The sequence below is a fragment of the Crotalus tigris genome, unplaced genomic scaffold (assembly GCF_016545835.1).
Source record: "Crotalus tigris isolate CLP2741 ecotype Arizona unplaced genomic scaffold, ASM1654583v1 scf7180000017744.3724543626:3957646, whole genome shotgun sequence".
Classification (NCBI taxonomy): Eukaryota; Metazoa; Chordata; class Lepidosauria; order Squamata; family Viperidae; genus Crotalus; species Crotalus tigris.
Window position 1 is genome coordinate 1,095,698 of NW_024096611.1, and position 21,679 is coordinate 1,117,376.

Consider the following 21,679-nt stretch of genomic DNA (forward strand, 5'->3'; position numbering starts at 1 on the left):
CATGCCGAGGTATAGCCCATAATGGTATTTTGAAGTCACTTTTATAATACTTTCTCCACAATCTAAGCAAAGAGATTCTTATAATATGAGACTTAAAAACCCAATCCACTTTTTTATTAAATATTAAATAGGCATGCCATCCAAAAAGTAAGTCACAACCTTCCAAATGAAGTATTTCTATATTTGTTAAATTCACCCAGTCGCTGATCAATGTTAATACTACAGCATCATAATACAATTTCATATTTGGTACCTTGAGTCCTCCTCTCTCACGAAAATCTTGCATTATTTTAAGTTTCACCCTTGGTTTTTTCCCTGCCCAAACAAATTTATTAATACCTTTTTGCCATTCATCTAAATTACGTTCATTCTTTAAAATAGGTAACATTTGAAACAAAAAAATAAACTTTGGCAGGACATTCATCTTGATAACTGCAATTCTACCCATAAGGGATAACTGTAGATTGTTCCAATTTTTTAAATCCTTCTGTACCTCCATCCACATTTTTCTATCTTATCAAGTAGTAGGTTGTGGTCTACTTTATCAAATGCCATACTGAAGTCTAAGTAAATTATATCCACAGAATTCCTCTGGTCACTTGATCAAAGAACACAGTAAGATTTGTCTGGCATGATCTGTTTTTGACAAACCCATGCTGGCTTTTGGTAATGACTTTGTTTGCCTCTAGGTGTTCGTTGATTCGTTGTTTGATTATCTTCACTGATTTGTTGCTTATCTTTTCCAGAATCTTCCCAGGTATTGAGGTCAGGCTGATTAGTCTGTAGTTTCCTGGATCCATTTTTTTTCCTTTTTTGAAGACGGGAACTACAACAGCTCTTTTCCAGTCCTCTGGTAGTTCCCCAGTCCTCCAGGATCTTTGAAAAATATAGTTCAGTGGTTCTGAGATCACATCTGCCAGTTCGTTCAGAACCTTGGGGTGTAATCCATCTGATCCTAGGGTGGACAGGTGCTCACTTACCATTTTCTTGCCGATCTTAACTTCTGTTTCCAATACTGTTTTTGATAGTTTGGACTGTTTTTTTTCTTTTTGTAAAGACAGATGAAAAAAATGAGTTAAATAGTTCTAGTTTCTCTCTGTTGCTTGTCACCTTCTTGCCACTTTCTCCCACTAATGGACCAATCATTTCCTTAACTTTTTGTCTTGTTTTTTACATGTTGAAAGAACCTCTTTTTTTGTTATTTTTGACTTTTGTGGCAAGCCTTAGTTCATTTTGAGCCTTAGCATTCCTCACTTCATCTTTGCAGGCTCGGGCTATAATAAAGAATAGTATTTGTGACAGGAAATATTGAGTTTTCCCTTCTAGATCCTAGGCTACATATTCTGTCATTAAATATCTTCTAAAATATTTTTCAGACTATTTCAGTGCAATTTGAACTATGTTCTTAAATAAGACTAACAAGATATCTTCATGAATCACATTCTAAGGTAATAATCATTTTAGGCCAATTCAATTTAAAATTTTAAAAGGACGTTGGATTTTTCAAACCCTTAATCTACTTAAGAAGATAGACAATTGTATCAAAATACGAAGATTCTAGTTAGAAAATAAAAACTAGACCATGAGCTGTATATGAAAGCATATGAAAGTAATTGAAGTTTGTCTAACTATAATTACAGTTCCTCTTGAGTGTCACTAGATAAAACTCCAATTAGTTTAAACCAGAATAAAGAATATTTCTCCTTATGTCCTAGAAGCTTCATTTTATCTGAAAAGACCCCAATTTATTAAAAATTGAATTAAAACAGACATACACTTTCCCACTCTGGATATTCTGTAGCGCATGGATTTCCACTATCAGCATAGCGATTCCTGAGAATTTATAAGTCTATATACCTGGAAGGCATCAAAATTTGGTGGTTGATCTAGAACAGCAGTTCTCAAATGGTCTGGGGAGACCATTTCATGAAATCCACAAAGTCAAATAAATAAATAATTTCTCAGCTTTAATTTCTAATAGAGAAAATATTATTAGATATAATCCACATAAACCAAATCTCTTTGGAGTCTTAAATAATTTTTAATAATATAAAGATGTCCTGCAACCAAAATGTTTGAGAATCACTGATATAATAATAATAATAATAAGTTGGAAGGGATCTTGGAGGTCATCTAGTCCAACCCCCTGCTCAGGCAGGAAACCCTATACCATTTCGGATAAATAGCTGTCCAGTCTCTTCTTAAAAACTTCCAGTGTTGGAGCATTCACCGCTTCTGGAGGCAGGTTGTTCCACTGGTTAATTGTTCTAACTGTCAGAAAGTTTCTCCTTAGTTCTAGGTTGCTACTCTCTTTGGTTAGTACCTGTTGCTTCTTGTCCTGCCTTCAGGCGCTTTGGAAAATAGCTTGACTCCCTCTTCTTTGTGGCAGCTCCTGAGATATTGGAATACTGCTCTCATGTCCCCCCTCATCCTTCTTTTCATTAAACTAGATATACCCAATTCCAGCAACTATTCCTTATATGTTTTGGCCTCTAATCATCTTTGTTGTTCTTCTCTGTACTCTTTCTAGAGTCTCAACATCTTTTTTACATCATGGTGACCAAAACTGGATGCAGTATTCTAAGTGTGGCCTTACCAAGGCATTGTAAAGTGGTATTAATACTTCGCGTGATCTTGATCTAAAACATATTTTACATTTTACAGAATTGGGTAATAAAGTGCAAGTATTCAGAAAACATTTTATCTATGCTTTTCCAATTTTAGAAACTGTCTTGTTTATGCACAAAATTGTCAGGTTCTAGAACCTTCAGGTGAGACATTACGCGTAGGCATAATGCAACAAAGATAGCCTGATATTCAATCTTCTAAAATTTAACCCTAACTTATCAACTTATAGATAGAAAAAAAAGTGGATAAAGATGAAATGCTCACTGTGTGTTGAGATTTGCAAATGTGACAGTTGTACATCAAATCAGAGAATGCACAGTATTTTCCAATTTCACAGTCTTCATCTATTATGCATTCCTGAGAAAAAGAATAACAAATCTTCAGTAAAAGAAAAGTGTGGTTATTCAGTAAAACTGCATGCGACCAAAGATGCATTTTTGCTCCAAAGGCGCCTAGGATAGCAGTGTCTCAATACTGCATTACATAACAAGAGTAACAAAACAATCCTGGTGCCCCAAAAAGAATTACATACAGTGTTTCTATACAGCCCATCTGATCCTAATGTTTCAAAAGTGCTTTAGACCAGTGTTTCCCAAACTTGACAATTTTAAGGCATGTGGACTTCAACTCCCAGAATTCCACAGCCAGCATTGCTGGCTGTGGAATTCTGGGAGTTGAAGTCCACATGCCTTAAAATTGTCAAGTTTGGGAAACACTGCTTTAGACTATCTCTTTGATGAGTTTTCTCCAAATTACATGCCCCAGACTACAGACCAAATACATATAAAGTGCACATTTCTTCCAACATGAAAACAAGAAAAACTGGTCTGTATATATGGCTCTCCCTGACTGATTGCCTAACATTGTACTGGACTAATTTATTTAATCATATAAAATCAAACATTCCAACAACACAAAAGAGTCTAACACTTTGGTACACTTTTTTCAATACATACATCAAATAAATAAAAAAATACAGGCAGTCTAACAACTGGTTGAAGTTACAAATTTTTTAAAAGCTACTTACAACCCATCTTCAAAGTTACAACTACAGCTCCCCCTCAACTGCAGTCATGTGATGGGGAGGCACTAGGCAACTGACTTATATTTACAGTGAGCTGTAATTACATAACTATGTGTCAACTTTGAAAATGAGCGTGGCTGCAGCCATTTTCCTACTCATTTTCGGTTGGCACATAGCATGGAGGGAGGGGGGTTTACCAGATGCTTCGCTAAACAGATTTTCTCCCGTGGGGACCAAGGTCATCGGCTACTCCCAGAACTACAGGCTGGGCATTTTGTGAAAAGCCCGCCAAGAAGTTGTATCGGGAAATATAGCATGCATAGCTTTAGGGTGGATTTCTTAACTTTGTATTGAGAATTGTTACTGTCTATTCAGACTTGGTTTCATTTTTGACATGCCGATACTTTGTATCAATAAACATGTTCTTTGAGGAACTTGCAAGCCTTGGAGTTCTGCTTTATTTGTCTCTGTCTGTTGGAACCATGACACTATGATTTGCAATGCAAAAACTGCCCATTCAGAAAATTGATTTGTTTAATGGCCATGTGATTCACATAACAAGTCCAATCACATGGTGCCTCAACTTTACTATTGCAACAACTTAGACCGAAACTCAAGGCTCAAAAGTTAAGAACTATATGCACATAGCAAATACATTCCACAGTAACTTACTGTACTGAAGAAAATTTTCCCTAACACTGATTTAGTGATTAAACTTCCAAGTTATACCAAAAAAGTGAAACAATTTTCCCCTCATAATTTAAATTTGACCAAGAATTTCACTGAGTGATCAAAGTTATTGATTCATAGTTGCATAAACTGAAGACTGAACCCTGAAGACAAACCAAGGAAATAATGGATTAACCAGACCCAAGGTGTCTTGGATTTTATTAAACAAAGAGTGAGCCTCTCCACCCATTTCCTGCATCCTTATTATGAACGAACAAAGGCTGTGCAAATACGCTTACATTTAGCAATCCCTGTGACAAGGTGTTATCAGAACTGAAGTCCAACAGTTCTGGATAAAACAAGGCTTTACCCTACTGAAGAGTGGCTTCCCTGTTTGGCTCTCCTTTTAAACTTCTACTCCTATTACTATTAGCCTTACTTAGGTATATTTGAGTATCTATGGCTTTCCTAGCCATGCTTCCACAAAGTAATAGTTACTTCCAAAAGCCCTCCTCCCATAAAGTCTGATTTATATTCCTGATGTTGGTTCGATGGCCAGCATTCATGCTGTCGGTCTCAATATGTAGCTCTCTTCTGACAGGAAAAAAAAGCAATCACGTCTGTTTTAATTCTTTGCAGCAGCTCCTTCTTGTCCAAAAGTCTCCTGCTGATAGCTATTAAGTTTTCCACTCATTCTGCTTGGCCCATCTGAAGACTAAATATTTAATGTGTTTTTTCCCTGCCTTTCCTTCTCTGATTTATTTTTTTTAAGGCACTATCTTGAATATTTGAATATGGATTGAATATGGAAATATGCTATGTTTCATGTAAGAATCAAGAGTACTTTAGCTGTAAGACCTTTTAAAGAAAGGGTTCCAGCAAGTCTCCATGGAAAAATCTACGAACCATGTAGACAGCATAAGAACTGCATACATGGATAAAAGTCAAATGTCTTCACTAAAAGAAGCAAAAGTAAAGACACCCTCAAATCAAGCTTATCTCCTGAAGACAGCATCCACAGAAAAGATTCATCACATCCTTCTTCTAAAAGGTTTCTACAACTTCCCAAATTGATTAACTCCACTAAAATTCTTGGCATCCTCACCCAAATGCTAACCACGGCCGATTCCTATTTAGCTACTAAGATCATCTGAGCAGTTGCCACCTGCTGAGGCAGTATTAAGTATACTACTATCATGTTTTCCTGAAAATAAGCCCCACCCTCCAAAAAAGACCTACCCTGATTTTTGGGGTGGGCCTAATATAAGCCCTACTCCAAAAATAAGCCCTACTCCAAAAATTAGGACCTCACCAATCCATCCCACCTTGCTACCGCAATGGGGCAGGAGGCTGTGCAGTACATCACACCGCTGCCATATCGCGCTGCTGCCACCATAATGAAGTGAGGCAGAGCTGTCCCATGAGCCCCGTACCCACTTCCTTCAGCCCCCCCCCCCAGCCAGGCCATTTCTTGCTCGGTGACCTTCCCTTTCATTTCCCTCCCGAGCTGGTCTGCCATGCTCCGGAGGATGGGTGGGATAGGCCCGGTTCCCCTCTGCCATTTCAGAGCCAGAGGGGAGGGGTTTTTTTCTCACGGAAAAAACAATCTTGCGAGAAGTTGGACGGTCTGACTGAACTATTTTTAGTCCCACAAACTCTGTTTCTCTGCAGCAGGAGAGAAACGCGCCAGAGCTGGAAAGCAGGTTAGTGTTGAATTTTTTTGCTTTCAGGAGGAGAATCAGCAGGAAATGGGGCTGCCATTTCCAGAACGGAGAAGGAATATGCAGGGTGATGCAGGGCGGCAAGCAAGTGCTCTTCTCTGGTCTGCATCACTGTGCAGAGCCGCTCCATTCCCATTCTCCCCAATGGCGGCGACAGAGGACTGGTGGAGGGAGGTGTCGGGGGAGGCTTGTGCCACCTAGTCATGGCACAAGCCACAGGAGAGTTGGCGGAGGCAGCAGCAGCTGCCGAGCAGGTTATCTGTTGGGTGAAGCATGAAGAAAGCCCCTCCAGCAGCGCATAGCAGCAACATAGCCTTTCGCCATCACTCCCCCCTGGCTCCAAAACGGCAGGGGGGGACCGGGCCTACCTCACCCATCCTCCATAGCATGGCAGTCCGGCTTGGGTGGGGAGTGAAAGGGAAGGTCACCGAGCAAGGAATGACCTGGCTAGGGGCGGGGCTGAAGGAAGCAGCTATGGGGTGCATGTGGCAGCTCCCCCCCACTCCAACTGCTTCGCCTCGTTGTGGCAGCAGTGGTGCAATATGCCACGTGGCCTCCTGCCACCAGCGGTTGCACAGAAGTGGGCCATCAGCCATGTGGGCTCCTGCTGGATAGGGCTGTTGGTGCCGCCGCCGTGAGGCGAGGCAGGTATCATGAAAATTATAAGACACCCTCTGAAAATAAAACCTAATGCCTCTTTTGGAGGCAAAATAAGACCGGGCCTTACTTTCAGGGAAACACAGTATTGATCAAATTACAAGTGCAATTACCGTGGCTTGATCTAACCTGGATGGGTGGATGGATAAAACAAACTGCTAGTCACAATCTAGAAACCAATGAAAAACCTGGTCTCCTTCTATCAACTGTGTTCAATCCAATGCAGTTCCACAAGTGAGACAAAATTATGTTAGTGGTTGTAATCCAGTTGTGAGTTATCCCTTTCAGAAAAGGAAAGCAATGAGAATGATGACTTTTTTTAAAAGACTTGTTCCAAATGTTTTATCTTCTGGTTAAAAATAAGAAGTTGACTTTTTAGATCCTTGCAATGCTACATTCCCTAAAATATAGAACATGAAGAATATTTCCAAATTTTATGACTATCTTTTTTGTTCAACTGCTGGGCTGCATAAACATGTTGCTTATTATGCTGATAATATCTATAGCAGCATGTCGCAGAATCCAGGTGTGGAAAAAATCCTTTTTCCTGTGAAGATACACCAAAAAGTTATGTCTGATTAGCTTTGCTAAGTTAGTGACAATAAAGCCAAATGTGGAGTTATTAACAAAATGATGTACTGTTTAACCAATAAGACCAGAGTTCTTTTCTCTCAACCATTAAACTGAATACATGTTTTTGTTATGTTAAAAAGTTGGCCCTTACTTCCCTGCAGTATAGGTTAAGTGTCAAAAAAGAGGTTTCCATCTTATTTCTTAGATCGGAAGAAAGGACACCCTCCATACAAACACTAACATTTGTAAGACAGAGTCATAGTAAATAATAACAATAATAATAGTAATAGAGTTGGAAGGGACTTTGGAAGTCTTCTAGTCCAACCCCCTGGTATAGAAACCCTATACCATTTCAGACAAATGGCTGTCCAGTCTCTTCTTAAAAATGTCTAGTGTTGAAGCATTCACAACTTCTGGAGGCAGGTTGTTCCACTGATTATTGTTCTCGATGTCAGGAAATTTCTCCTTAGTTCTAGGTTGCTTCTCTCTTTGATTAGTTTCCATCCATTGCTTCTTGTCTTGCCTTCAGGTACTTTGGAGAATAGCTTGACTCCCTCTTCTCATCTAGTAGATGAGATGTTTGTCGTAAAATCCTAAATATCTGGTCCAGTCTAACTCAAAAACATTTTTTTAAAAATCAACATACCAGTTCTTTCTGCTCAGATGCACAATATGCACACAATAGTCATGGAAAGAACACTCAGTACGCAAGAATGAATCATAAACAGAATCACTTTGTCTCAGAGAAGAGAAATCCATTCTGTTGAACTGCTCTATGAAACAAATATGACAGTATCTGCAGGCAATTAATAGCAGATCCTGTAGTCAACAAGAATTTGGGGCCCTCAAGAGGTATCCTTCAACAAATATAAAATGGAATCCATGTGACACCAGAGCGTATTTATAACATCTGATCTAAAACCTTTAACTTTAAAATGTAAAGGCTTTTTTTTTCTACACATGCATTACCCATGCAACCCTGTTATTATGATTTACATGCTTTCCTCTGTTAAAAACCTCATTATCACATTCCTAAACAAAACACAAAAATTGACGTGGTGATAATAATATTGAGAAATAGTTTTTGTTTTTATTGAAAACAATATTTAAAGGAAAATTAAGACACATCCTTACAGGTAGGGCAGAAATGATCCTAAACATGACAACTAAGAAATAAGCCTATTTCAGGAAATACGGATTATGTTTACATAAAAAATGTATAACAGAACAAACTACTTGTAACTGTATGGTAAAGAAACACAAAGGAACCAAGTAGAATGTTATTTAACCCTTTTAATATACACCTTTATCATACTGAAAGTAATTTAAAAGTTTCCTGTTTGGTAATGAAAGCTAGTGGGCAGACAATGATGACATGTGCATCATGATGTCATCAGAGAAATGACATGACTTGTGAACTGCTGTCACATATTAAAAATAAATTATATAACTGGGCCTCTTCCACAACAACAGTAACATGCACATGCTACTAATGTGATATCACTGTGGCTTATACTATGATGGTATCAGAATCACTTTCATTACTGTATTTACAGTAATCAGAGGCTAATGGAGTCTGTGGTGCTCTCTGAACTGGGTTGTTTTCTTGCAGACATTTCATTACCTGACTAGGTAACATCTTCAATGCTTCAAGGGAGTGCAATTTAAAATCCTCTAGCAACAGTCAAAGGATGGTACAATCAGCTGTAATTATTTTTTCCATGGCAAGAACTGTTTTTTTATTTCTCCTCCATGTCCTATCCATCTTAATTACATTCAACCAAACATGCATCTTTCTAAAAAATACATGAATGTATGGTTTTAATTTGCTGTTTTTAGTTTCTATTGCTTCTGTTTCAGCACTGATTTGTTAATTACTTTGAGAGTATATTACAGCAGACTTGGCTTCTTGTTAAAGTGAAAACAGCAAGTAATAAAACATTTTAGTGTGATAGCATTATTTTTGCTGGACTACAGCAGCTGCAGTTTTCAAAATTGTTTATACCTGCAGATTTGAAATCAAATTTGAGGTAAGCAGTAAGCAATAAATGCACTGAAACTTTAGTGCTTTTTCCATCAGTTTTAATACCATACATAAGTTAATAGTTCCCAGGAATTCATATACCACTACACTCCTAATGATTTATTTATTGGTGGATATTTACCTATTTATTTGAAAGAAAGATGGGCCTGAGTTAAAGATGAATCTCCCCAAGAAAGGCAGATTAGACTGAAAAAATAATTCTCATAAAATCTAGTACAATTTTCCTATTTTAAATTATTTTAAGAAAAAATAGCATCTCTCAAGTAAATTAAAGCCTAAGGTACATATAATTTAGCTTCTTGGGGGGAAGACTCTCAAGTTATTTCATTAAAACCATTTCTAATAACTTTTCTGGTGATTGATCTTCTCACATGTAATGAAATACGCTTAATTTTTAATAGGCCCTAAAAAGTCTATTCTTGAAATGATAAAAAGGTGGCAGATATCCGATTCACCAATCTTATCAGTATATGTAGAAACATAAGATACAACACAAGTTTTCTCAAACATCTCAAAGATAGTTGTCTAAACAGTTATCTACTACTAACTTTCAAGAGAATTCCAAATAAAAAATAGCATGATTAAATCTATATAAAAACATGTGAATGAAAGTTACACAAGTTATAGATTTAAGGATGGGTGATTATTCTACAACATTTTCTCTGCTTATCACGGAACCCAGAGGAAAGCTTACTGGTTATTTTGTAATCAGAAGCAAGGAGTACAAATCTAATTTCTGATCACGTCTGTGTCTTGTATTAAGTTATTATATTATTCCATATTGCCTTAAGCAATACTGTTTGCACTAAATATTTCATATCCATACAATCAGAAATTACATATCAAAGCCACAAGCAAGCTAAAATCAATATTAATTATATTGCAATTTTCCCTCCAAGTATCTTCCATTTGCAAGACCAAACATCCCAATAATTTAGAGAATTTCGTGATAATTACTTTAAAACGCATGGCAGTATGCCTGGAAAAATGGCCTATCTTATAAATTACAGTCACCAGAGTAGCCTATAAATATAAATAATGTATATTATAATGGACTCAAACAATCCTATGTTTTAGTTATGCCATATAGGTTTTGACAACTTTTACTCAAGAAATTTACTGATATGTTGTTTTTCAAAAAAAGAATTACTTACATGATTTCTCTTTCTGTCTTCTTGTATTGATGTAATAATAGTCTCAGAGTAGCTAGTAGATCCAGTTTTATTATCCGTTACCTAAGAGAGTAAAACAAGTACACAGCAAAGCAATGATTTTAAATAATGTTCCAGTGCTTTTTTTTATTTAGCTCTATGAACAGAACTATCACTTTATAATTATTATGAATCAGACACTTTGGAATTGTGTCATGAAACTGGTGGAATTTGAGTTTGGAGCAGAGAGATGGGATTTGACCTTAGTCTTTCACAGAACACCAGGCAGTATCTCTAGACCAGGGGTAGGCAACCCAAAACACTGAAACAGCCACTTGGACCCGTTTCCCACAGAAAACAAAACACTGGGAGCCACAAAACCCTTTTGATATCTAAAATGAAGATAACACTGCATATATCCTTTTTTACCTTTATTAATCATTTTAGATGTCAAAAGGGTCTCTCTCTCTCTGTGTCTCCCTCTCTCTTCCTCCCTCCCTCTCTTTCTGCCCTTGGTCTGCCAGTCCTCTTCCCCCACTCTCTTTCTTTCTCTCTCTCTCTTTCCTCTCTCCCTCTCCCCCCCTCTCCGATCTTCTGCTCACCTGGCAAGCTGGCTTCAAGCTATTCTCCAACAAGCTCAGGGGTAGGCAACCTCGGCTCTTTTATGACTCATGGACTTCAACTCCCAGAATTCCTGAGTCAGCATAGCTGAGCTAGATAGCTCTCATCTGCCCTTCCTGCTTCCTGCTTCCTGCAGAGATGCAGCAAAGGGAGGAGCCCCACCCAAAAGCTTTTCAGCTTGTCGGAGAACACCGTGAGTCCACTCTCTTTTACACACAAACACACACAGACACAGAGACAGACAGAGAGAGAAGCAGGGAAGCGCAAGTGTCTCTCTCTGTCTCTGTCTCTTTCTGCAAATGGCAGAGGAGGCTGGGAGCCATAGGGGAAGGCTCAAAGAGCTGCATGCGGCTCCGGAGCCGCAGGTTACTGACCTGTGCTCTAGACGAAGTATTATATATAAAAAATCTGAAGGAATTACATGTTAATGAAGTTACAAACATAACCAGTATTTGCAAAAAAAAAAAAAGAAGACGACTAATCTGTCATGAAACCGATTTTACTACAGAGAGGGATCTGTGGCAATCCAAGACTGTTTTTTACTTTTTTTAATGATGTTGAAAAGGGGTTAATAGTGTGCCCTTTAGATGTGCTGCTTAATGCTGGTCAACTCTTATAGGCAGTGGTCTGTTTCACCTGGAGAGGCTTTTTAGAGCAGCCTGCAGAATCTATGAAATATCTCTAATCTATATTTTTAGAGGAAAAATGGCCAAGGTTTAGCTGTGCAACTTTCTGCTATTTTTTTAGAAAAAAAAATAAAGCAGGAATCAGTACATTAGGCCTCTGAGGAAAAACATTTCACTTTTACCCTTAGAATGTGTCAAAATGCCCCCAATATCCCCACCACTGCCATTATTAAACCTTTCTCTTATACAGCTTTTGGAGCCATGCAGCAAGTAAGAAGTATGCAGTCAGTTAAAAAATGTTGCCCACAGTTGCTTTAAAAGAGCTTCTGGAGATCTCACCAGAAACTGGAGGGCCAAGCCACAAAATTTTATTAGAGTTATGCAATAGTTTAGATTTGAAGCCAAAAAGGTGCTTCAAAGTATATAATAAAATAAGACTCCAAACTCTGCAACTTCTTAAACCAAACATATCTTTAAAAAACTACAGATGGGTACTTTCTGAAATTTATACTACCAATGCATCTGGTGAACACTAAGTTGAAGAAAATCAGTGAAGACTATATGAAATACATATACAAATGCATAAATAAAAACATTTCACCTTATCAATTTCTTGATGTCTATGTATAGTTTTATTTCCAACTTTTGTATCTGTGTAGGATTCATTATGGTAATTGGCAGGAAGCTTCTGAAATTCAATTCCCATTATCTTTTTAGAGCCATCTTCTTCTGCTTCCATCTAGAAAGATTATATTTAAAGTTACAAATACCATACAAACATTTACATCACTAAATATATATTTCCAGATAGACTCAGCTTTGCAAAGAACGTGACTAACTTCATTATCCATGCAAAGTTATTAAATTTATAGAGCAATATACACATACACAAACCTCATTCAAAACTTTACTATTTGTGGTACTGTCTGCCACATCTGAAACTGCAGAATATTTATTTTCCAATACAGAGAAGTTTGTTATGCAGTTTTGGTGGCAGAGGATATGGAATATCCTTTTGAAAGTGAAAGGTGATCTTTTGGAAAGGAAGAACAAGTTGGCAGCAATAACAAATTTCAAACCAGAAGCAATTTTTTCTTAAGATTCTATTCCTAATTATTTTCTCTGGAGACTGCAATTCTTTCTCCAGTATTCTGAGCTTCTATGCTACATCCATGGTAATTACTAATTAAACTTCAATTTCCTGATGCTATATTGCCAATTTAGTAAAACTACAGAGCTATGTTATCCTTATGAATATGAATAGATATAATCAAAAGTTGCTCTCCAGCCTTTATACCAAAAATTAATGTGTATGGATTACAAACAAAAATATTCTTTCATGTAGATATTTGAGATAAACTCAAGAATATGAAATACATATTTATATTATTACTTCAATAATGACCATGATAAAACTAAAAATATTGCAATTTATACTTTTCATCATAGGAGGAAAACACATTCGACGTGGAGTTAAATAAAATGTTCATTCGTGAAAGACAATAAAGAAAAAATATAAAGAAACAGGAACAGTCTAGAATATGTTTCTTTGACAAATGATTACAAAGACTTTTACAATTACTTGTCCTCTCTGCTATCTTATTCAATCTTTGAAAAAGAACAGCTGGCAATGCTTGTTATTTGAGCTCTAGGACAAAATAGTCTACACCTTCTCTTAAATCTTAGGTACCTCCCCTAACCCAAAAAGCAAATGAACATATCATGTTTGCCTTTAGCAAATACATAGAAAGCCAATCATGAAAAAAAGAGCTGCTTCAAGGTAATCAAGAGTAACTACTCTTCATCAGAAAAAATCTGATGCTGCTTATTTTGAGCCATCTGAGGCAGGAACACAGCCACATTGGTCATCACGATGTAAAAAAGATGTTAAGACTCTAGAAAGAGTACAGAGAAGAGCAACAAAGATGATTAGGGGACTGGAGGCTAAAGCATATAAGGAACAACTGCTGGAATTGGGTATGTCTAGTAGTTTAATGAAGAGAAGGACGAGGGGGAGACATGATAGCAGTGTTCCAATATCTCAGGGGCTGCCACAAAGAAGAGGGAGTCAAGCTATTTTCCAAAGTGCCTGAAGGCAGGACAAGAAGCAATGGATGGAAACTAATCAAAGAGAGAAGCAACCTAGAACTAAGGAGAAACTTCCTGACAGTTAGAACAATTAACCAGTGGAACAACCTGCCTCCAGAAGCGGTGAATGCTCCAACACTGGAAGTTTTTAAGAACAGACTGGACAGCCATTTGTCCGAAATGGTATAGGGTTTCCTGCCTGAGCAGGGGATTGGACTAGATGGCCTCCAAGGTCCCTTCCAACTTTATTATTATTATTATTATTAGTAGTAGTAGTAGTAGTAGTAGTAGTAGTAGTAACCTAAGGAGTTTACTATCCATCTATAATCTATTACCAAACACTCATCTATAAAGCTCTTCATGGCTTGCCTTCTAGCTACAGTATGTCCAAGACCATCTCCTGTAAGGAGAATTGCCCTATCCTATTTGCTCATATTTCCTTTCAAGAGATTAAAAACATATTTTTTCACTGTGATCTGCCAGGTATAATTTTGAAATTTTGCAAATAAATAAACAAATTACAATTTTTTATTCTCACTGTACTCACAACTAAAAATTTACAATTTAACCAATCACAGAGGAATAAAATTGTTGGGAAGGAAAAACAAAATTATCATAAAATGAAGGATCAAATCTTAATACAAATGGCACACTCCAGGCCAGATCTTATTGGCAACATAGATCATTCTGCCAAATACCAGTCAAACTCTGTTCATAAGAGAACTGTCCCATCTTTCCCTAACTGCGGAGTTAATTTTCAGTTTGGGGGTTATCCCACACCACATTCTTATGACAGGCAATGGGCAAATCATGTTAAGGCTGTTAGGCAGTCAGTTTTCAGTTTCATTTTACAGTTGTCAAACAAAAACTAAGCACAAGGCTGAAAACTGTGAGCAAAGTAAGAACCTTGACTAGTACCCACAATTCCGCTTTAATACTTGAATTATTACTTGATCTATAAGAATCAACACATTGATTACGCACTGATACAAAACTATATGTACAGGGCCAGTATAATTTCCAGGAGTTTAAATCAAACCAATGAAGGAGAATATTTGTAGCTCAGAATTGAAATGAGGGGTCCTATGGTGCTCTCTGAGCTTGCTTGTTTTCTTGCAAAGGTTTCATTGCCCTAACTAGGTAACATCATCAGTGCTAGTGATAAGCATTGATGATATTACCTAGTTAGGGTAATGAAATCTTTGCAAGAAAACAAGCAAGCTCAGAGAGCACCAAGGACCCATTAAATCAAACCATTATGTTCTAATTTATAGTTTAGTGAGAATGTCTGTATCAATACAGAGATTCCCTTTATTATAAGTCTATCCGACATGAAAGAAAGGCTTCGTTCTTGCTGTTGCAGCTTTTCGTAAGATAGAAAGGAAGATGGGAGAAGAAGATCAATGCAATTCTAGCTTTCTACAGCAATTAAAAATTCTCAACACGTCAATGGAAAGAAAGTACATTGATTCCAGTGACATTTGTCCAAGTAGCACAATGTGCCAGTGACAGAAATCAGAAGCAGAATCACACCAAGGCTGGCTGTTTCCCAGAGAAACACAAGATTGTTTTATAAACAGGCTATGTTTAATCTCTAAAATGAAGCACTGGCACCACCAGTGCCCAGACATGTCTTCTGATAGGAAGCTGTTTAGCTTCATCCCAGATGCCTGCCTCAGACACTGTTTCTATCTGCAAGTGAGAGGACACTCTGCTCTTAATCAACAACACTCACTGTCCACCAAATCCAAGCCTTGACTCTAGGCCCGGAGACAAACTGCAGGTTCAAGCACAACATAAAGTTGGAAAACAGAATATTAGGGAGAAGAGTTAACTGTGAAAGTACAAAGTACTAGATCTCAGAACAAAGGAAACCACAAGTACATTCTTTTCAGCCTGTCAGGAAAGCAAATTCGAAACAGCTGAATCACTTTCAGCTATGTAAATAAAAGCTGGGCTACACCAAGAATATCAAGAATACTGAAGACAGACTTAACAGCTTTTTTGATCAAAATAAATGAGTGTGTCAGGAGAGAGCAAGAGGAATAAATCCATGAACAAATTATTAAAAAAAAACCTTTGAATTTACACAGCAGAATCTTGTCTTGTCTTGTCTCCATTCCCTAAAAACATGACACTTTTCAAAATCATGAAAATATTTTCCCCCAGAGTGTGGCCAAGGGGAGGGCAGGGAAAAAGAAAATGGATAACAGATACAAATCTGCTTTGAGATTCAGGATCATCAGAACAAATACCGTAAATGCCGGCGTACAAGGTGACCCGGAGCCGGGCCGTATTCCTAGAACGTCGTCTTATACGCCGGAAACTACCAGTATTTCCGGCGTATAAGACGACTCGGCGTATAAGACGACCCCCGTCTTTGGCGCCGATTTCAGCGCTCGCGAAAGTCGCCTTATACGCCGGCATTTACAGTACTTCTTTTCAGAAGCCCAGACATAAACAGTCAAGCTGATTGGCAGATAGATAATTCACAATGAAGAATGAACAAATAAACAAACCAGGGAAGCAACAGGGAAGAGGAGGGAAGCATAGATCATGACACTCAAAAACAGAAGAAAATGAGTTTCCTACCTAAGTATCATAAACAGTGCACAAATTAATAGGGGTTGACATGTCCAAGGGAGATATTCAGCAATATCCCCTCTAGCTGATTTCTAGAGAAATAAATAATAGAAGAACAGAGTTGGAAGGGACCTTGGAGGTCTTCTAGTCCAACCCCCTGCTCAAGCAGGAGACCATATACCATTTCAGACAAATGGTTGTCCAATCTCTTCTTAAAAACCTCCAGTATTGGAGAAACCACAACTTCTGGAGGCAGGTTGTTCCACTGATTAATTGTTCTGTCAGGAAATTTCTCCTTAGTTCTAGATTGGTGCTCGCCTTGATTAGTTTCCATCTATTGCTTCCTGTTCTGCCTTCAGAACAGGTTGGCCCCCTCTTCTCTGTGGCAGCCCATTAGATATTGGAATACTGTTATCATAATATCCATGGCTATTCTATTTAGGCTACAAAACTGTCTGGAACCAGTATGAATGTGCCAGGCAATCTCTATGTGATCGTCACTATCTCCCAGTCTGGTTTCAATCCCAAGGCAAGGTGCTGGTTTTAACCTATAAAGCCTTACTTTAAGGCAGAGGTCCCCAACCTTTTGGGCACCAGGAACCGGTTCCATGGAGAGAGATTTTTCCGCGGACCGGAGGGGGGGGTGGTTTTGTGTGCTGCCTGCAGCCCGCAGATGGGGCTTTGCTTATTTGTGCAGCCCGGTTGCTGGCATGCTGTGGCCTGGTACCGATCCACGGACTGGGAGGTTGGGGACCCCTGCTTTAAAGAATACCATTCCAAGCAGGTTACGCCCTAGAAGTCTCTCTTTTCAGTGTCAGGCAAAGGAACATTTAATTTTTCAGTCTTTCGAATAATGTTTTAGTGCTGTGTGACATTTTAACTCCCTCAATTTATGTGTCACTGTTTTTTTTTTACTTTTGACATCTAGAAACCATATAGATAGATCCATGAAGATCTATCCCTAATCTGTTCTTTCAAGTCTCTCAATGGAGCATTCATTGCCCCGGTAACTGAGTTCAGCCACCTTGCTGCTGGTTGAACTCATCTGTTTCCCAGCATTAGAGCCTTACTTCCTTACTGATGTTTTTACCCTGCATAGTTATTATTTTATTATTTTCACTACGTTTCTTTTATATGTTTAATATAATATTTTAGTATATATTTGCAGTTATTTTTAACGTATTTGAATTGTTGGAGTTTATCTAAAATCACATCAAAGGGGGGGCTTGGTTTGTTTTTAAATGAGAAGTGGCATACAGAAGTTTCAAATAAATAAGAAAATCCAGAAAACCGAGTAATGACTTCTATCATGAGAAATTATTTTGCTGCAGTTGTACCATATTTTTGAGATTCAAGAAAATGGCTTAATTATTTGGACCAATTACATAAACATTATTGCATAAGAAGAATTGGTTAGCAGGTTACTAAAAAAAAAGTTTAATTGAATTCCATGGGTAATGTAGGCTGCTATGAATTTTGTAAAACAGTAAAATCTAAACCATACTGAAGCCAGACCTAGGTCTCTTCCAAGCTCTTGTTTCAGCTTATGCCGCAACTATTATTTTCTTAGCAGCTAGGCTCCAATAATTAATTCCAATGTATAGAAGAGTGGGAGGATGTGGTACCCTGCTGTTTGGACTGGACACCTTGCAAGCTGTTGCCCAAGCATCTCAGCCCAGATAGAATTTTCTTGGCTGCCTAAGACAGGTTGGCATGAGCACCTGACAGGAGCAGCTTAAGGACACAATGAGCTAAGCCCCCCCCCCTTCCCCCTCTCTCTGCCCCATGAAGATGAATAATACAAGTCTAGCATTCAGAAGTAAAAAAAGCAAGCATTTAAAAAGACATAATTAAACAACAACTAGAAACTTAACTATTTTATAAAGTGTCTATTTAACAGGATTTACTTCTTCAAAGAGTGTTTTGTATGCAGCTTATTTTTCTGAGCTTGACTAGTGTGAAAAGGATGAGGCTCCAAATCAAATCAAATGGGATTGGAATTCATTAGCTTGATGTGCACATTTTGCTATGTCAGTTTAGTTTATTTAGATGTGGATTATATGAACAAACCACTGTGTTTTGTAAACCAGAATTTATGCTTCCAGTCCGGTCCATGCATAGTTAATCGTAGGTTGGCAAGAAATCGTATCATTTCTTTCCAAAATGGCACATTCAGAATATTTGTGGAAAGGTATTTTGGAGGGGGGGGGATATGAGATACAAGATTATTAGACAATAAATATCTCCTATATCAGAAAAGGGGGAAAACACAAAGATATTTCCAAAATCCAATATGCACGTATATTTAATTAGTCTGTAAAGCAACAAACCTGCCACTAATATTTAATGAAGCAGATGGACTTCCTTCACAGTTACTGATTTAACATTAGAAGATCAGCAACAGGAAAATGTGCCAAATTAAATCTCTCCATTTTTCAACACGTAAAATGCTTGAAAACTCTGCATCAATTTTTCACATCATGAAAATAGTTATGGTAATGAGGATGGGAAACAAGCTCAAACTATACTCCACCTTAATATCACTGGCCTGAAAATATGTATGTGATTCCAGGGGAAGAAAAATGAAAGACGAGCAGAAAGTGATTTTTTTTCTTTTATATAAAATAAAAGCATAGATAAGAAAACAAGATTAGGTATAAATGAGGATCAAAAATTTCTTCTTGTAAGAGATTTGCAATTAAATTTCTACATAAATATGACAATTCTTTTGGTGTGTATTTTAGAGTTACAGATATTCTGTATTCTGCCTCATTCTCTCCACCCTCTTTGCCTTTGACATTTATTAATTCTTTTGACAACGATCAGATTAGAAAATGCTGTTACATTTCAGTCCTTCAAAAATGCACAGTGACTATAAAGCATGCCCTGAAGTATGAATTAACTCCTGGAGGTCTAAAACTATATAAATATTAGTGGAATAAAAAGAGATGTTGATAATGATAGTGATAAAACATTCATACCCCTAATGTTTTATACTCTCTCTTGCTCGTTGTCTAGGCCAGAGGTCCCCAAACCCCAATCCATGGACAGGTACTGGGCCACGGCATGCCAGAAACCGGTCTGCGCAAACAAGCAAAGCCCCATCCATGGGTTGCAGGCAGCACACAAAACCATGCCCCCTCCGGTCCGTGGAAAAAACCTCTCTCCATGGAATCGGTTCTTGGTGCCCAAAAGGTTGGAGGCCTCTGGTCTAGGCAAGTCACTCAAATTAATCTATGCAACCATACTAGGCTGAGCAGGTAGAGTTTCCACCATTTTATTACATTATTCTCACTACGCAGACACGTGCCTTTTCTTCAAGTATCCAGTTAAAATGGTAATCATTTCAGGAGCACTGGTATATTATGTTTTAACTTTATTGTTGTTAATCTAAACCCCCTAAAAACCATAGTCTGGTAAGGTTCCCCATCAGCTTTAAACATTAAATTCTTTCCCCAACTCTTGGGGCAAAGTCTTACCTCTTTGACTGCATTGGTCAGCTTATACTGAGTGTCCTCCATCAATTCCTCAACTTCCTGGAGCATTTCATTCAGGCTAGTTTCATCCTTTGGAAAGCTTAGGACTATCTCCTGGGGTTGCTCCTTTTTCTTACTGTCCAAAGTAGGAGCTGAAAAGACCAGGCCAAGAAGAGCCAGCAAGAACAGTAGCCTTGTCGAGCCAAGCAGAAACATCCTCAGAGCTGCTACAATAAGTCTCTAAAGGCAAAGACCAGAAACAAAAACCTCAATCTTTTTTTTTTTTCCCAGTGACAGCACGTCTTAAAAGAACTTCCAGATCCTCATTACACATATTAGATGATCAGTATTGAAAGCCAAGAAATGACACATTCATGTTCTAAGAATTTTAATCTAGCTGGATCTTCTGCTCATTACATTAAGGGTAACCTTCAAAAATGCTGCAACACTGAAAATTTCTTTTCAGAATTCCAGCTGTGACAAAGTACTCAAATATCTTTTTTCTTTCCCATCTCTCTTTTCCCACACCTGGATACATATAATATCTATTGCAGAGCTTGCCATTCAACATTAAATTCTTTTAGAGGATAATTGTCCTATAGGTTCTTGCCTCCCTTGATTCTTTTGATGATTTCTGCAAACCCTGGGGTTTTCCCAAGCCTATAACACCATCCTTTTGCATGGATAGTATAGTTTTAAAGTTGTTGCATGAAGCAATATCTACAGGTAGTCCTTGTTTAGTGACTGGCTCATTTAATGACTGCCCAGAGTTTCAACAGTAATGAAAAAGTAACTTTATGACCGGTCCTTGCTTTGCAGATCTGCAAGCAAAGGAAAGCTAAAAGTAATATCATAAGCACATCTGCAATTTCACTTGGCAACTGTTTGGCTTAACAACTGAGTTGCCAGTCCCCACTGTAATTGCTAGTATACAACTTTCTGTATACAACCCCTTTCTAACAGCAAACCAGCTTGTTTGATTCCCCAAGCTTCTGAGTTCCATTAACTAGAAGAGGTTTCAGCCTATACTGGCACATAAAAGGCCAGTTAGATTTTGAGGTGGAAATGATGGGAAATCCCGTTAAGGAAGACTGCATCATCTTTATATTATGAAGTACCTTCTTAAGATAAAGCCTAGCCATCTTTGAGTGAATGGCGCCAATTTGGCTACATAAGAACAAATTCACTCTTTGAGGAAATGAGTAGTTACTGCGGCTTCAGGCTGCAGGGTTGAATTATCACTCTGATCCACAAATATAGAGGACAATTGTACTGTATTTAAGTATTTAAAATGTACCAAATGTTCTTTTTTAAATTATAAATGCTTAGAAATATTCCTCTACAGTTTTGCTGCCTGCTTACATTTTGATTAGCATTTTAGTTGCTAAATGAAAAAAAAAAGGGCAGAGACTGTCCTATCCTAAAAGCTAATTTCTTATGTACTGTACATTTTCTATATATGGATATTCTCCAATTTCCATCTCCATGGAAGTAACAGTATGTAGAATTGGCTACAAAGAACTCTGCAATCAGGGCAATTACAAAATATTCCAGATGTATCTGCTTTTGAATCCATGTTAGTCACATTTCTAGCTCAAGAATCATTGTTTTTCTATGGACAACTCCAACCATACAATCATTCCCCATATATGTAGCAAATTGAATTGATACTTGAATCTGAAGTATTTTGACCCACTAGTGAAGGATTTAGTATCAGTACCAAAGTTTTTAATCCAAAATATATGGTGAATGGATTCAAGTACCAACAAGCAATTTAGGGGAATTTCAATAGTACCTGATGCAGATGGATAATTTATT

General features: G+C 37.7%; 1 protein-coding gene across 1 annotated transcript in view; it reads right to left on the reverse strand.

Annotated features, from left to right (window-relative positions):
• Positions 1-21,679, reverse strand: part of DKK3 (dickkopf WNT signaling pathway inhibitor 3) — a 38,892-nt gene that overhangs the window by 15,394 nt on the left and 1,819 nt on the right. The window contains exons 2-5 of the mRNA XM_039340313.1: positions 19,865-20,101; positions 12,316-12,453; positions 10,471-10,551; positions 2,893-2,985 (exon numbers count right to left, since the gene is read on the reverse strand). Of these exons, the coding sequence (XP_039196247.1) occupies positions 2,893-2,985; positions 10,471-10,551; positions 12,316-12,453; positions 19,865-20,077 (525 nt within the window). The 5' untranslated portion in view covers positions 20,078-20,101. The remainder of the gene's footprint in view (positions 1-2,892; positions 2,986-10,470; positions 10,552-12,315; positions 12,454-19,864; positions 20,102-21,679) is intronic.